Here is a 15,464-nt window from a genome sequence, read left to right as displayed (position 1 = left end):
CTTGCGGGCAATATGATCATCACACCACGGACACGGCATGTGGGAGTCCACTTTCACTTTTTCAGAGAGCAGGTTGAGATAGGCACTATTCGCCTAGAGTTTGTGCTTTCATCAGATATCTTGACCAAAGCGGTCAACCGGCCGGTTCTTCAGTACCCGCTACCCAGGATCGGCTTGGGTACACCCTCCCCTACTTCTTTAGCTTGACAGGAAGAGGGTGCTTCTCTCTTGCTTTCCCTTCCAGTTTGAGAGGGGGCGGCTCCTACTCTTGATCGTGACAATGATGATGTTTATAGTTTTTTAGACATTACATTCACTTATTCTTTTGTATTGTATTATGGGCATTTATAACTTCATCCGCACTATCAGGATGACCTGATTGTAAAAGGGCACTTGGATAAGTGAACACTTTCCCTGCGAGGGCACTATCCCAGTGGCACCGTTGCATAGCATATTGCATGAGTATGGCATCTTCCATCTCCCTTTGCATTACCCCATGCATTGGCATTCTGTTCATGTCAACATGTATCTGTGCGTATTTATCCCTTTTCGGTCTTTTGGAGTGGTCGATTCTAGGATCCACCATATTCATAGCATAACACATGGCAGTTTTCCTAAAGGCAGTTTCCCTACCCTTGCTTGCTTTGCTTGTCTTACTAAGCCCACTATTTTTTTTTGCCTCTCACATATTCAACACATGATTGGCACATACACTCACTTTTATCATCCTTAGGCACTTATCCTCGTCAGTGCGAGGGATTGGCTTGCTAGTTTTGTGAATAACTTGGGTTTAAAACTCTCTTTATCTTTTTCTATCTGTTACTTAATCGGCCGTTGTCCTTATATTACTTATGTATTTTCAAAACACTTTTCAAAGAAAAAAGAAAACAAAACAAACAAGTCCATTGTTGATTCCATCCGCCTTTGTAGGCCTTGGTAGGCCCTCGGGTAGCCGACGTGTACCCTTGGTCTGATGCCGTGACCTCTCTGGGGTGATTACTTGGGCTCCCTTGGTAAGATATCCATCACCTTTGTAGTCTTGGTAGGCCACTGGGCAGCCGATGTGCACCTTTTGGCCGATGCCCTGACTGCTTTGGGATGGGACACCTTAGGGTAAATCAAAATTTAGGTTGGCCTAACTTTCTCGCCCTATTTTGGGCTTGAGAGGGGGTGTTGTGCTAAGAAATGCACTTAGCCACTTAAACAGCCCCAAAACATGCTTATTTTAGCCAAAACCCTAAAACGGGGAGCGGATTGAGAAAGTTAAGTGGAAGAGGATGTAGAACCCTAATTTTCTATAAATTGGCAGCCAACCCTTCACTCTTTCACAATCTCGTTTTTGTAGGTTTCAGGTGTTACCAGCTTGCTGTCCACACCCTGGTCACGGAGGACATCTCAACCCTTGCTGTCCATTACTGTTCCCTATAGTTTGGCGTCTGTTTCCAGCCCTCCACACGTTGATTGCTACTATTTCTGCCTGGCGACTGACTGTTGTTCATCTGCACTGCTGTCATACAGTGTGCCACGCCAGCAAACTGCTGCATTTGCAGGCTCTAGCTGCCGCCCTGACAGTTTTCTCTCTCCTTTCTGCAGTCGCTGCAGTCTTTTTCTCTCCTACAAGTTGTCTTGCTTGCGTTTTCAGTCTTTCTTTCTCCTGCAGGCTCCGTTTTCAGTCTTTCTCTCTCCTGCAGGCTCCGTTTTTAGTCTTTCTCTCTCCTCCCTATTGTTTGCATCAGATCCAGCTTCTTACTGCTGCGTTTACTGGTGTTCGACATCCGGAGGTTGCCTTGCTGTGATTCGGGATCCGTTCCGAATACGACACACTCTCCAGCTCATTATCCCTACCGTGATCCTAGAGATACAGGAGTTCGAGGTTCAATATTCATTCATTGCATAGTGTGTTTGCTGTATGAGGATCCTGTTACTAGTAGTCATATCATTTCATTTATTCATTGTGTTCATTGTCTCTGAGTTACTCTAACCCTAACCCTAACCCTAACCCTAACTGTGTTCTTTTTATCAGTCTGTGCTTTGTCGTACGGTTTCTGTTTATGCTTCTGTGTTAGGGTATTTTTCTTTACACCCCATACAAAAATGCAAATTTAATGTCAAGCTGATGCACAATCCAATCATAATGGGTAGCCAATGCAACCATATACCTGATAGTGGCTATATGGGATGTAGGAGCAAATGTCTCCTCATAATCAATGCCTTTCTTTTGCGCATAGCCTTTTGCTACAAGCCTAGCTTTATACTTATCAATGGATCCATTCGCTTTTTGTTTCAACTTATAAACCCATTTAGTACCAATGGCTTTCTTCCCAATAGATAATGCAACTAAATCCCATGTTTGATTCTTCATGATAGAATCATATTCAGCTTGCATTGCTACCATCCAATGTACACTATTGTGCATCCTCAAAAGAATCAAGCTCATCATCATCATGTGTGTTCACTGCCATAACAAACTCCATAGCATTAGCATAATTATGTAGGTGTATTTGTCTTCGAGTACAATCAGTAAGAGGAGCATTCAAATGACTATCTTGCATAGTTTGCAAATATCATCCAGGGATGTGCCTGGCTTTTTGATTATTTACATGCTCTTGTTGAATCTGTTGTTCAACATCTTGCTGAATATTGTGAGCAGCCATAGGCTGAATTTTTGCATTATTTAATGGAGCAGCTAGCCGAACATTTTGTTCATTTAATAGAGCTCTAGCTGTATCATCAAAAGAAATAGACAACAACCTTTACTAAAGAAGAAACGGACAACAAATTCTTCTTTATCCTTGGTATATATAAAGCTTTTGGATAGGGCCACTGTTCCTCTTGTATGTGTTCGGGTGTGAATACACCCTTGCACTTGTGCTTTAGTCCTTTACATATAACTATAAAAAAACCAAGAGTGGTACATCTTTTCATACCTACACATTGTGCATCACACTTTACTTTTGCTGCTTACTCTAACACACACACACACTCTCTCTCTCTCTCTCTCTCTCTCTCTCTCTCTCTCTCTCTCTCTCTCTCTCTCTCTCTCCGCCATCGCCATTGCCCAACGTTGAACCTCCACTGCGCATCAACAGCCACCACAAATTGGTATCGGAGCTGAAGGTTGTAGGTCATCAGTCCTTGCCAAGCGTGCTGCAGCTGACAGGCTCTCAATAGGGTGGATAGGTCAACGCGAGGCAAATAGGTTCTCAACAAGGCCTCGATAGGGTGGATAGGTCAATACGAAGCAGATAGGTCCTCGACAGGGTGCAGCGCAATAGGCATCCAGGCGGTAGCTCTATCGGTAGGTCATCGATAGAAAGGCCAACGTGAGCAATGCAAGTAGGTTGCTCAAGGTCAGCGCGGGATAGGCCGTCGACACGCATGTGGCAAGGCAGGTCAATGAGGGCGCAAGATTCGGTGGGAATGGGCAATCACCCATCGCTCATCATGCCCCTTCTTTGTTTTTTTTTTGTAAGGAAATCATTTTAGAAAAATCAAAGGTTTATCCTTTGTTTGAAATTTGCAGGCCTTTACGGGCACAAGCACAGTTCAACGAATCCAAGAGATTGGGCATGCTTTCAATCTTGGAACTTTGGAATTTTGGTATATGCGGAGATTTTACTTGTCAAAGTAAAATTTGTGCATTCTTGAACACTCTCGGGTCTCAAAAATTGGGGCTTTTCTCGCATGTGCAGAAATTGCAGTGGGATAGGTGCAATTCTTGAAATTTTGACACATAGGACCTCGTACAATTTGGGGCTTTTGCAAAATTTGGGTCAAATCTGGTCTTGATATGTACTTGCAATGTATTTTCTATGCAAATTGAGCACATAGGACCCTAGAAAAAATTGGGGCTTTTGGAAAATTTGTGAAATTTTGGCAAAATTGGCTTGCATAACCCATTCAGGAGTTATGTTTGATGTCATTTGAGCATTTTGAGCATTGAAAATTTGGGGCTTTTGACCGTGACAGTCGAATTGGTGCCTGTGGATGCATTTGGAGCAGAAATTGCAACTAAAATTTGGGGCTTTCTCATGTAATTGATGTATTAGTTAGTGATACGGTTGCAATTGCTTGTGGTGTGCTGTAGCATCCATTTTGTACCTCTGAAAATTAATTTACAGATCTGAAATTTTTTGCAATTACTTGATTTTTCATTGCTGATTGGTACTTACTTTATACCTCGGTCATTTGTGTGACTTTTGGGCTCACATTTGTTGACATTTGAGTCACCTTTGATCTGTAAATCATGGCTAGCAGCAGTGATAGTAGCAATCTTTTGCACATTAAGAAGCTTGAAGGTGCACACAACTTTGCAATATGGTAGAAGTAGTGCTATGATGTCTTTCATGGTTTTTAGGCAAAGGTTGTTATGCATAGAGACAAGGAACGCCCGTTCCGGCACATAGGAATGGATTAACGCGTTTCAAGAGTTTTGAGCCTAGGAAACACTGGCGGAACATTCCAGCCCGTTCCCACTCGTTCCGGGCAGTTCCTTGTCCATTCCAGGGAACGGCCGCTCTAGCACAAGACATTTTTTTAAAAAAAACTTTAATTTCAGCGGGTCTGTTTCCCGCCCATTGCTCGTTGCGCTCTCGTCGACTCCCTTGCCCATTTCCCGCCGACTGCGCTCCTGCCGACTGTCTCGCCTGTTGCGCTGGTGCTCCTGCCCATTCGGCGTTGCTCCCGCCGACTGTCCCTCAGGACTGTCCCGCCCGTTGCTCCTGCCAACTGTCCCTTGCTCGCGCTGCTCCCGCCTACTCCCGCCGATTGTCCCGCCTGCTTCCGTCTCTCCCGCTGCTCCCGCCTGCTCTTGCCTGCCCCGCTTGCCGCCATTGCCTACTCCCACTTACTCTCGGGACCCGCCTACCTCTCTCGCCTGCTTGGCCCGCCTCTCTTACCTGGAGTGACTCTTGCCCGCGATCAGGTGAGGTCTCGAGGATCATTATCTCGATTTTCCCCCAAATTTGGGGCATTTTGGATGAGACTTCAGCTGTTGGTAGTTGCCCCAAAATTCGGGCCTTTCTCAAGGATTGGAATTTGGGACTTAAATTTGGCTGCAATGTCCCCAAATTTGGGGCATTTTAAATCAGTCATTGCTCCAAATTTGGGAGCTGAAAATGCGCCAAATTTTGGGGCATTTTCAGCAAGGGAATGCAGGTTGGAATGCCGCAAATTTGGGAGCTGAAAATAGCCAAATTTTGGGGCATTTTCAGCAAGGGAATGCAGGCTAGAATGCCCCAAATTTGTGGCATTTTCAGTTAACGGAATGCAGGCTGAAGTAGCACCAAAGTTCTGGCATTTTTAGCAAACATTTAACACATGCATGTTGAAATTTTGGCTGCAAATTTATTGAACTTTACTGATTATTTGTCACTTTCATATAGATGGCAGCATTGACATCTATGGGATCTTCGTCATCCTCAGCAGGTACTTCATTAACAACTGGATGAAGTCGAAGCACTACTTGGTCATGGTGGGATGAGGTAGATGCAGGGGTGCCATTGAGAGGTGGAGGGGCTCGCCCTTGGAAATGTAAACTTTGGTCTTATGCTCGCACTAGTGGGGTTGATAAAGTGAGAGCCCATCTTCTACACGAGGAGGGGAAAGAGATGCATTTTTGCACCAATGTATCAATTGAGAAAAGGCAGGAGTTACTTGACCGCATAGCCACTTCTATGAGGAATTCACATGCAAGAAGGACTCCAAATATAGCAGTGGATCCAGCAACATGGACTCCAAGGCCAGGAGGGCATGGTGCTTCATGTAGAAGACCACTAGGATTAGTGGCTATGCAGTCTTCTTGTGGGCCATCAATGGCAGCAGGTCATGGCATTAGACAGAGTTCATTGCACACTTCATGGGAACCAAAGAAAAAAGAGGAAATAGATGCAGCAGTGGCACACTTTTTTTACCATGACCATATTGCATTCAAATCAGCCAGATCACCCTATTTTTTAAATATGGTGACAAAGATTGGAGAGTATGGACCCACATATAAGCCCCCTTCATCAGAAACTATCAGGACTACATTGCTTCAGAAGGAGAAAGCAGCCATAGAGATTGCAACAACAAATATTCTCAATCAATGGGCAAGAAATGGAGTGACATTGATAGCAGATGGATGGAGTGACACACACCATAGGTCCATACATGGCGTTGTCGCATATTCTAGTGGAGATGTATGCTTTATTGGTAGTCATGATGCTTCAGAGACTGGAAAGAGTGCAAATGTATTGGCATCCGAGTGGTGCAAGGCAGTGCAGGCTGTTGGGGCAAAAAATGTAGTGCAGTTTGTGGCAGATGGTGAACTTACAAACAGGGCAATAGAAAGCATTTTAATGGTAATTTATCCACATATCACCTTTAGTCCATACATGGCGCATTGCTTGAATAACTTGGTGAAGGATATTGAGGACTTGCCATGGATTGCATCTCTTGTTGCAAAAGGCAACAAGTTTATCACATTTATATGTAATCATCAGTACTTGCATGCTGAGTTTCGCAAGAGAAGTGACAAAGAACTTCTCAAATACTCGGATACACGATTTGCATATAACTTTCTTATGCTTGATCGATTTCACTATTGCAAAGGTGCAATTAAGGAGCTATTTGCTAGTGATGAGTATGAAAATTGGACTGGGGCTGCTACTGCTACTGGTGTGTTATGCAATGCATATGTCTCTGATAGAGATTTTTGGGATGAGGTGAATCGCACCAACCAAATGGTTGATCCTATTATGCACATGTTGAGGCTTGTAGATGGCATGGATCCATGCATTGGAAAGATCTATGAAGGTATGGATCGCATGATTGAGAGGTTGGAGAGTTTGGAACCAAATGCAGACAGGTATGAGCAGATCAAGGAGTTATGCATCAGCAGATGGAATGAGTATGACTCTCCTATGTATGCTGCAGCATATGTGCTTGATCCTGAGTTTCAAGGAAAGATGCAAGAAAGAGACCTTGATGTGGTCAAGGCTTGGAACACATTGCTTGCCAGGCTTTATCCTAGCCATGAAATGCAACACAAAATTAAAAATCAGCTCTCTGTGTACCGGCAAACATTAGGGATGTTTGGTACAGAGGATGCACTAGAGGACAGGACAAATATTGGGGCTGCTTTATGGTGGGAGAACTACGGGGCAGAAACTCTAGAGTTGCAGAGTTTGGCTATTCGTATTCTTAGCCAAACAATTAGCTCTTTTTGTTTAGAGCAACTATGGATCTCATTCAATCACATTCACTCAAAGAAGAGAAATCATCTTGGTACAATGAAGACAAATGACCTAGTTTATGTGAGCTCCAATCTTCGCTTGCTAGCTCGTATATCGCTTGCAAAGGCTGATTCTTTTATACGTTGGAAAAAAGATGACGATGATGACGACGACGATGATGATGATGATGGTGATGGTGATGGCGAGGATGTTGTTCAACAGGATGAGCATTCAGACACAGTGGAGCCATCTTCCATGAATCAGAGTGCTTAAGCATTTTGAAACTTTAGAGTATTGACTTGGAAATTGGGACTCTAGTAACGTGGATCTTTAGACTTTAAAGTTTAGTGTATATTTTGCGTCTTTGCAATGCACACTTGTTGGACCTATGCAACATTGTTGATCACAATGTTGAATCATGAATACGACAATCCATTTATGATTACAATGTTTTGAATCTTTATTATTGTTGAAACTATGTCTCTAATTTCACGAATTATGGTTGATATGATATCTCTCTAGATTCTAAGACTTAAATGTTGATTCTCTCTCTCTCTCGCTCTCTCTCTCTCTCTCTCTCTCTCTCTCTCTCTCTATATATATATATATATATATATATATATGTTGTTCCCTCCGTTCCCGTTCCCTAATTTTGGGTGTTCTCCCCGTTCCAGGGGGTCTCGTTCCTGTTCCCATTCCCCGTTTCTGGTAACTATGCTGTTATGACATCCGTACACTTGATAAATTGGTCACCAAATAGGTCTTTGGGGAGGAGAGGTTCTCAAGAAGTGTGGTCGGGCAAGCCACCTTTGTATACACACTTGAGAGTGTTTAGCTGTGAGACATTCATGCACATACGTAAGGAACATTGCAGCAAATTGGAGTCAAAGTCCTGTAAATGCACTTTCCTAAGATATGGTGATGAGGGAGAAATGGGGTGTAAGTTATGGGATCCCGAAAAAAGGAAAATTGTATGCAGCAATGATGTAATCTTTTGGAATGATCGCATGCATAAACAGACTGAAAAGACAAAAGAAGTGAAAAGGGTTGTGTTTAGAGAAGAAAAACTTGTAGGACAACAAAGAGTGCCCGTTGTACAGCAGCAAATACCTGCTGTAAATGACCCTTTAAATGCAGGGAATAATGGTGAAATAGATCAGCAAGAAGTTTCCCATGATATACTATAGTTTCAGCAAGTAAATTTGCCTTTGGAACAACCTGAACAGTAAGTACAGTATGCTGAACCTTTGGAACAGCAAGCTGTTCATGAAGATTTGCAGGTTGAAGAGCTAGCAAACACTGATCATTGGGTCCATAGGTCAACCAAAAATATCAAACAGCCAGGTAGGTTTGTTCTTGGCGCGAATTATGTTGTTGATTATATCATGTTGATAGATTGTGGTGAACCATCATGCTTCAAGGAAGCAATGGATAGAAAGGATAGCAAGAAATGGCAGAAAGCTATATTGTCAGAGATGGAATCTCTAAAGAAAAATGATACTTGGGGTTTGGTGCATTTACTTAAGGGGTAAAAAATCCTACCATGCAAATGGGTTTACAAAATGAAGGTCACCTCTGGTTCCTCACTAAAGTACAAAGCACGACTTGTTGCCAAAGGGTACAAGTAGGAACATTGGATTGACTTTGATGAGATCTTTTTTTCTCTAGTCAAAATGACTACTTTACAAACTATATTGGGCTTGGTTGCACGTGAGGATATGAAACTCATACAAACGGATGTAAAGACTACTTTCTTACATGGTGATCTGCATAAGGATATATATATGCAACAGCTAGAAGGTTATGTGGCTAAGGGGCAAGAAAAGATGGTATGTAAACTTAACAAAAGCTTGTATGGGTTGAAACAGGCATTGCGTAAATGGTATCATAAGTTTGATACATTCATGTAATGTCAAGGTTTTCAAAGAAGCCAAGTGGATCACTGCTTGTATACCAAGAAGGCGGCAAATGGCAACCTTATTATATTGATTTTGTATGTGGATGACATGCTGATTGGTGGTAGGGATGTTCACGCATTAGACACATTGAAGCAGAATCTACATAGTAGCTTTGATATGAAGGATCTTGGTGAAGCCAATCATATCCTTGGCATGCGTATACTCAGAGACAGATCAAAAGGTATTCTTCATCGGTTAGAGCAGGAGTATGTATCCAAGATTTTGTAGGGTTTTAATATGGAGTGGGGGAAAGCAATTGGTGTACCATTATCTCCACATGTGAAACCCGACTCCTGTTCTCCACTGTGATAGTCAGAGTGCTATCATGCTCGCACAGAATCCTGTCTTTCATGCAAAGATGAAGCACATACAGGTGAAGTATCACTTTATGAGGGATGTACTTGACAGCAAAAGCATTGAGCTTGTCAAGGTTTATACATATGATAATCTTGAAGATCTTCTCACGAAGGGACTTCCAATAGAGCGGTTTGCTCATTGCTGACAGATGATGGGAGTTGGATAGTATATGTATTGCAGCTTTGTATATACTTAGACTTAGTTGATTCTTTTCTTGATCTTCAGGCATGCTGTCTTTAGGTGGGAGGTTGTTGGGAATAAAGGGCCATCATGCCTTTTATACATGCTTGGGTGTGAACATACCCTTGCACTTGTATTTTAGTCCTTCAGATATAACTATCAAAAAACCTAAAGAGTGGTACATCTTTTTGTATCCACACATCATGCATCACAATCTACTTCTACTGCTCACTCTCACACACACACACACTCTTTTTCTCTGCTATCGCCATTGCCCAACATTGAACTTCCACTGTGCATCAACTGCCACCACAAAAGCATCATGCAAATGGAGAGTAGAGCTATCAATCGCTTTCAAAACAATCTCTCCAACGCCTCTAACAAGATAAGATGCATTGTTGGTACATTGTATTAATTTGCCAATAGGAGTTGCAACAACAGAAGTGAACAAATCCCTGCAGGATGTAATGTGCTTAGAAGCACCATTATCAAAAGCCCAAGTACTAACATCCTCGGTAGAGCTGAATGCTCTATCTGTCCAAGAAGAATCATAATTGCAAGTATAAAAACAATAGTTAGGGTTAATGATAAAAGACACGGACTCTATGGCAGTAGAAGTAGAAGGTGTATCTGAAATTGATATCCCAGACTTCTTTTTCTCCTTGGCAATGCATTTCTTGCATTCTATGATATAATGACTTGGCTTTTTACAATGATGGTACTTGTCCTTCTTAGCTTGTGTGCCCCCTGCTTCGAATTGTTTTGTGAAGTTTCAAAACTTTCAAAACTTTGTGGAGCATTCTTGGGCTGATTGTCCTTACCTTTTTGCTTTGCCACAAAAGCTTATTAAGAAGCTACTACATTCGCACCACTATTCTTCTTTGTCTGCTCTTCTTTTAACAATAAGCTAACCAATTGAAGAAAAGTAAGTGATTGTGGAGAAACCCACATTGTAAGATTCAATGCAGCGCGGAAGGCCAAATAAGATGGTGGCAAAGAGTTCAAAGTAGTAGAAATCGTCTGAGCATTAGAATAATATCCATCTACATTGATCAATTGCTGGCGCAAGTCTTGAATTTTATTCAGGTGATCTTGCATAGCATCACCTTTTTCCATCTTCACATTTTCAAGCTCCTTCAAAAAAGAAATGTGTGCTTCATTCTTACCAGCAAACATATGCTCAAGTGTAAGCCATGCTACTGGTGAAGTAGTTGTACAATGAATATGCGGGATTATCCATCGCTGAACTGCCAATGAAATAAGTGGAAACGCTTGGGCATCCCTAGTGTCCCAAGCCCTCTAAGTAGGTGTTCTTTGGGGTGGTGGTTGTGTGGCAACTTCTTGCCTTTGTCCACGTCCTGCGGCTTGTTGAGAGGTTGTTGTTGCACCCTCTTGCCTTTGTCCACTATCTCCTGCTTGTGGAGGGTTTGTAGGAGCCAAATCACCGGGACATACTTCTTTTCCATTGACATAATCCCAAAGACCTTTTGCAACAAGGACATTTTTCATCATAAAGGACGACAAAGAATAGTTGTTGCCATCCAATCTATCCTCTTTCGAAACATAAGTGAAGACATCATTCTATCCATAAGTTGCCATGATAAATGTCACTTAATCAAATGCAAAAAGAGCAATTGTAAAAGTTGCTGACCTGGAAATCTTCAAATTCCCAGAAATTACAGCAAACGTCAAGCTGTAATCGACCAAATTTAGTCACAAGAACCACCAAATTGTCTCACACTTAACCAATACTGCCTTAATGTGCTGAAACTTTCCAGATTTCAGCAAATAATACGCTGTCCAATCCAATAAGAGTGCTCAACAGCACTAAAAACACAAAGCCCCACAAAGTTCGACTGTCCAATGTGTGAAGTTTTAGTCCATTTCAGATTAAAAACACATTAAATGTGCCAATGTCTGCCATAAATACAAAAACCCCAAATTTTCTGACTCAAATATCTACAGATTTCTTCAATTCGTGCACTGAAGCACTTGCTGAAGCAAATATTGATGTGTTCTTGCAAAAGCCCTTTGCTTTGGCTTTGAAATTCTAATTAAAATAATAAAATATACTTGTAGCAGCTGCGCAGATTTGAGAATATGCTGACGTGGCCACTCAAGAGCAAGCAGAACCTGTTCTGAGCTGCGCGGTTGCTGACGTGGCATGCTGGAACAGATCTGGAGCAGTTTTGGACTGTGCAGGTGCTGATGTGGCAGTTCTGGATTGCGCCTGCAAAATTAGGGTTTTTGGGACTGCGCCTGTAAAATTAGGGTTTTTTGGACTACGCTTGTAAAATTAGGGTTTTCTGGATTGTTTTGAACAGCTGCGATAGGTTGCAGAGGTCCAGGAGAACAGTGAAGGTGCATCAGAAACATAGGTCACCACAGGTAGGAGCAGCACGTGGGCTGAGCTGAGAGTGAAGAGAGTAGAGAGAGCTCTAGTTGAACTGCTGTGATATCAAATGGAAGATTGAAGTACATCAATGAAGCAGAAAGAAGTTAACACGATTGATAGAGAGAGGGAATGGTGACAGCACGACAGTTTGCCTAATATAATTTGTAGTACTAAGTACAAAGTACAACCCTTGGACTTTAGGGTTGTGAAAGTGACTTAAACTGCGTTCACACACAAATGTGTATTGTGCGGTAAGTGACCAAAATGTGTAATGTAAATACATAGATGAAAATAAAAGTGACTGGGGGAAAAAAGCTCTCTTATGGAGAGTAAAAAGTGCCCCAGTGTCCTATGTGCGGATCACTAACACTCCTGTGTGAGCATAGATGTGAGTAAAACCCAACAGCTGGCTGGAAATGGCATGACTAAGTCAGTGTACGCTTAGGCAATTATGCAAACTGTGCAGCCCAAACATGACATGGGCATGGACAAAGAAAATGGCCATTGCAAAGAACAACGTCCATTGGACTAGGTTCTTTATATCCCCCATGAGTCAGTGCTGGGTTTGGCAAGCAAGACTATACTACTGCCAGCATCTCTTCGAAAGGAGGCAGAGCATATCATTACCTTTGTGAAGCCAAATGTTTTTGTGTTATGGATTGTGGATCAGTTTGAAATCTTTCATAGGTAAGGCATATGAGGACCTTGACAAATTGGTGAGTGAGTTGGACCTTTTGTGAAAGATGTCCTAGAAGGTGAGGGCTTCTTGCCAAGATAGGTGGGACAACTATCAGTCATAAGTGCATAAGTTGGCTTTTGAGCTGCAGCATGTGTTTCAGGTATGTGAGCAAGAGTGATGCATATGTTAATAGATGCCAGATGTTGCAGAATTAGTATAGAAGTAAGCAAGGAAAGTTTGGGCCAGGTGGTGACTGGTACGTGTCCTTGGACCTACACCACAGCTCCAATATCTTGCTGTAACAACTCATCTTCTAAGCCAAGCAAGTTTTCCCACATTTAAAGATGAAATCTTTATACAGTTAATACCATTGAGATAGATTCAAATGAGGACCTTGATTCTCATCATGATATTGCTGCAGTTGTTGCAGCTGAAGATCATCTCATTGGTGAATATCTTATTTGTAACTGAAAATACCATGCACATTGTTTGCAAGCTGTCTTTCAAATTTTATGTTATCTAGCTGTAATACTTGGTGTTTACTGCACTTGACTCTTCTATTTGGATCTTGATTCCCTTGGAATCACCAAACTGAACAGACACACCCATGCAAGCATGCAGATTCTTTTCCAGCTGTAATATGCACATGCCAATGTGTATGTGGTGATTTCTCCCTTCCTTTCCCTGCATGTGTTTCCTGTTCCTATTTACTGCTTTGTGATGAGAAGAGGCCAAAATGGAGGGTTCTACACCATAATGTTAAAAGCATACTTTGATGGGTTTGAAACAGCCAGTTTTTGCAGAGTTTTGAGGGTCAAGTTGGCTTCTAAGCTAAGTCATATATTGCTGCTATATTTGGGCTTCTTAGGCAAGCAACTCAAAGGAGGTAGGATACATCTTGTGTGCTCATGGAGTCATATGTCTAATGGCTTTTGAATTTGTGGCAGCACACCAGTTGAGGAGATCAAGGCACTGAGGTTAATCACTGCAGTTAAGACCCCTTACTTACCTGATGGTCGTTTTGATCTGGATGCCTATGACAACTTGGTACATCTTCAAATAAAAAATGGAGTGGAAGGTATAATAGTTGGGGGAACAACTGGGGAGGGCCAGTTAATGAGCTGGGATGAGCACATAATGCTGATTGGTCACACTGTGGTCTGCTTTGGGGATGAAATAAAAGTCATTGGCAACACTGGGAGCAATTCTACGAGGGAAGCCATCCATGCTACAGAGCAAGGTTTTGCTGTGGGGATGCATGGTGCTCTGCATATAAACCCTTATTATGGCAAAACTTCCTTGGAAGGATTGGCAATCCATTTTCAAAGTGTCCTGTCAATGGGCCCATCTGTGGTTTACAATGTCCCTGCACGGACTGGACAGGATATTCCTCCTAGTGTAATTGAGAAGATTATGTCTAGTGAAAATTTTGCAGGTGTGAAGGAATGTGTTGGCAATGATCGGGTGAAGAGATACAACCAGTTGGGTCTTGCAGTTTGGAGTGGAAATGACGACCAGTGCCATGATGCTAGGTGGGACTTTGGGGCTAGAGGAGTGATTTCAGTTGCTAGCAATCTGATTCCAGGGTTGATGCATGATCTTATAATCAAAGGAAGGAACACAAAGTTGAATGAAAAGCTACTGCCTTTATTAAATTGGCTATTTGTGGAACCAAATCCGATTGGCCTTAACACTGCCCTTGCACAACTGGGTGTGATTCGTCCCGTTTTCCGCCTGCCCTATGTTCCCTTGGATATTGAAAAAAGGAAACAGTTTGTTCAGATAGTGGAAGACATAGGTCGACATCACTTTATTGGGGAAAGAGATGTCCAAATTTTGGAAGATGATGACTTTGTTGTTCTGAGGCGGTATTGAGCAAAAACAGGTCCATTGTAGTGAAGTTAATTTATCAGGATTCAATCCCATGTGGTAAGATTGTCCATGCATATGACTTCACATTTTTGAGTCTTACGATCAGAGTAAAAAGAGAAGCTCCTCTTTTTCCGTTGGCTTCAACCAGGCTTTAAGTCAAGGATTTTGCTGACAATATTATCAGGTTCTCAAAGACACTGCTTGACCAACAAGACCTAAAAGGTCAGCCTTTGTGACTTAGGTTCCAATACATTTACTTTTGTTGACGTCATGTGTAGCAGCGTTTCTTATGTATAGATAACATGCTTTGACCACCTAGCCATAAGGTGCATGCATGTTGCCATTAGCATGATGCACTTCATTAAGGTGTATAGAGATGATTGTAGGCTTTGCTAACATTCCAGCGAAGGGTAATTGCAACAGTTGCCTTTTTTTAATATCTATTTAAGTTGATGTCGAGCCTGTAAATTTCTTGGAAAGTCATGATATTTAATGCTCTGTAGAGCACTGCCCGACTTTCTGCTCTGTGTTTGGATACACTACTTAGTACTGATATGCTATTTCCCTCTCTTCACACAAAGGTTTTTAAGACTGATTTTTATTGTCAGCAACCCAAACTTCAATTTTTAATACAGCCAAAAGTGCAGCCTGCCAGCCTGATTCAATTTTAGAATGTGTGCATGCGGGTGTGTTGAGAGTTGGAGCACATTTGTTGTACTTGTTAGTATTTGCACCCCAAACATGACTATTACTAGTATTGCTTCACTTTCATCACTGCAAATCTGGTGGTGAGTCTTGTTACTCTATCA

The 15,464-nt window shown here is 42.1% G+C and overlaps 2 protein-coding genes across 2 annotated transcripts in view; both read left to right on the top strand.

The window, feature by feature from the left end:
* Positions 1 to 14,921, top strand: part of LOC148035882 (4-hydroxy-tetrahydrodipicolinate synthase, chloroplastic-like) — a 65,208-nt gene extending 50,287 nt beyond the window's left edge. Inside the window, exon 4 of the mRNA XM_087677894.1 lies at positions 13,731 to 14,921. Within this exon, the coding sequence (XP_087534020.1) occupies positions 13,731 to 14,658 (928 nt within the window). The 3' untranslated portion in view covers positions 14,659 to 14,921. The remainder of the gene's footprint in view (positions 1 to 13,730) is intronic.
* LOC148035883 (uncharacterized) lies at positions 3,106 to 13,722 on the top strand. Its single transcript, XM_087677893.1, has one exon. It carries the CDS (start codon positions 5,610 to 5,612, stop codon positions 7,485 to 7,487), a length of 1,878 nt encoding a protein of 625 aa, XP_087534019.1. The 5' UTR covers positions 3,106 to 5,609; the 3' UTR covers positions 7,488 to 13,722.
* Positions 14,922 to 15,464: the final 543 nt, after the last annotated feature.

This window comes from Lygodium microphyllum, chromosome 5 (assembly GCF_053477565.2).
Source record: "Lygodium microphyllum isolate KBCC chromosome 5, Lygodium_microphyllum_v1.1.10, whole genome shotgun sequence".
Lineage (NCBI taxonomy): Eukaryota > Viridiplantae > Streptophyta > Polypodiopsida > Schizaeales > Lygodiaceae > Lygodium > Lygodium microphyllum.
This window is presented reverse-complemented; position numbering and strand designations above follow the sequence as displayed.

Bases quoted from the DNA above. Each gene is read 5' to 3' on its own strand.
- LOC148035883 (XM_087677893.1), top strand. From the start codon at position 5,610: ATGCATTTTTGCACCAATGTATCAATTGAGAAAAGGCAGGAGTTACTT.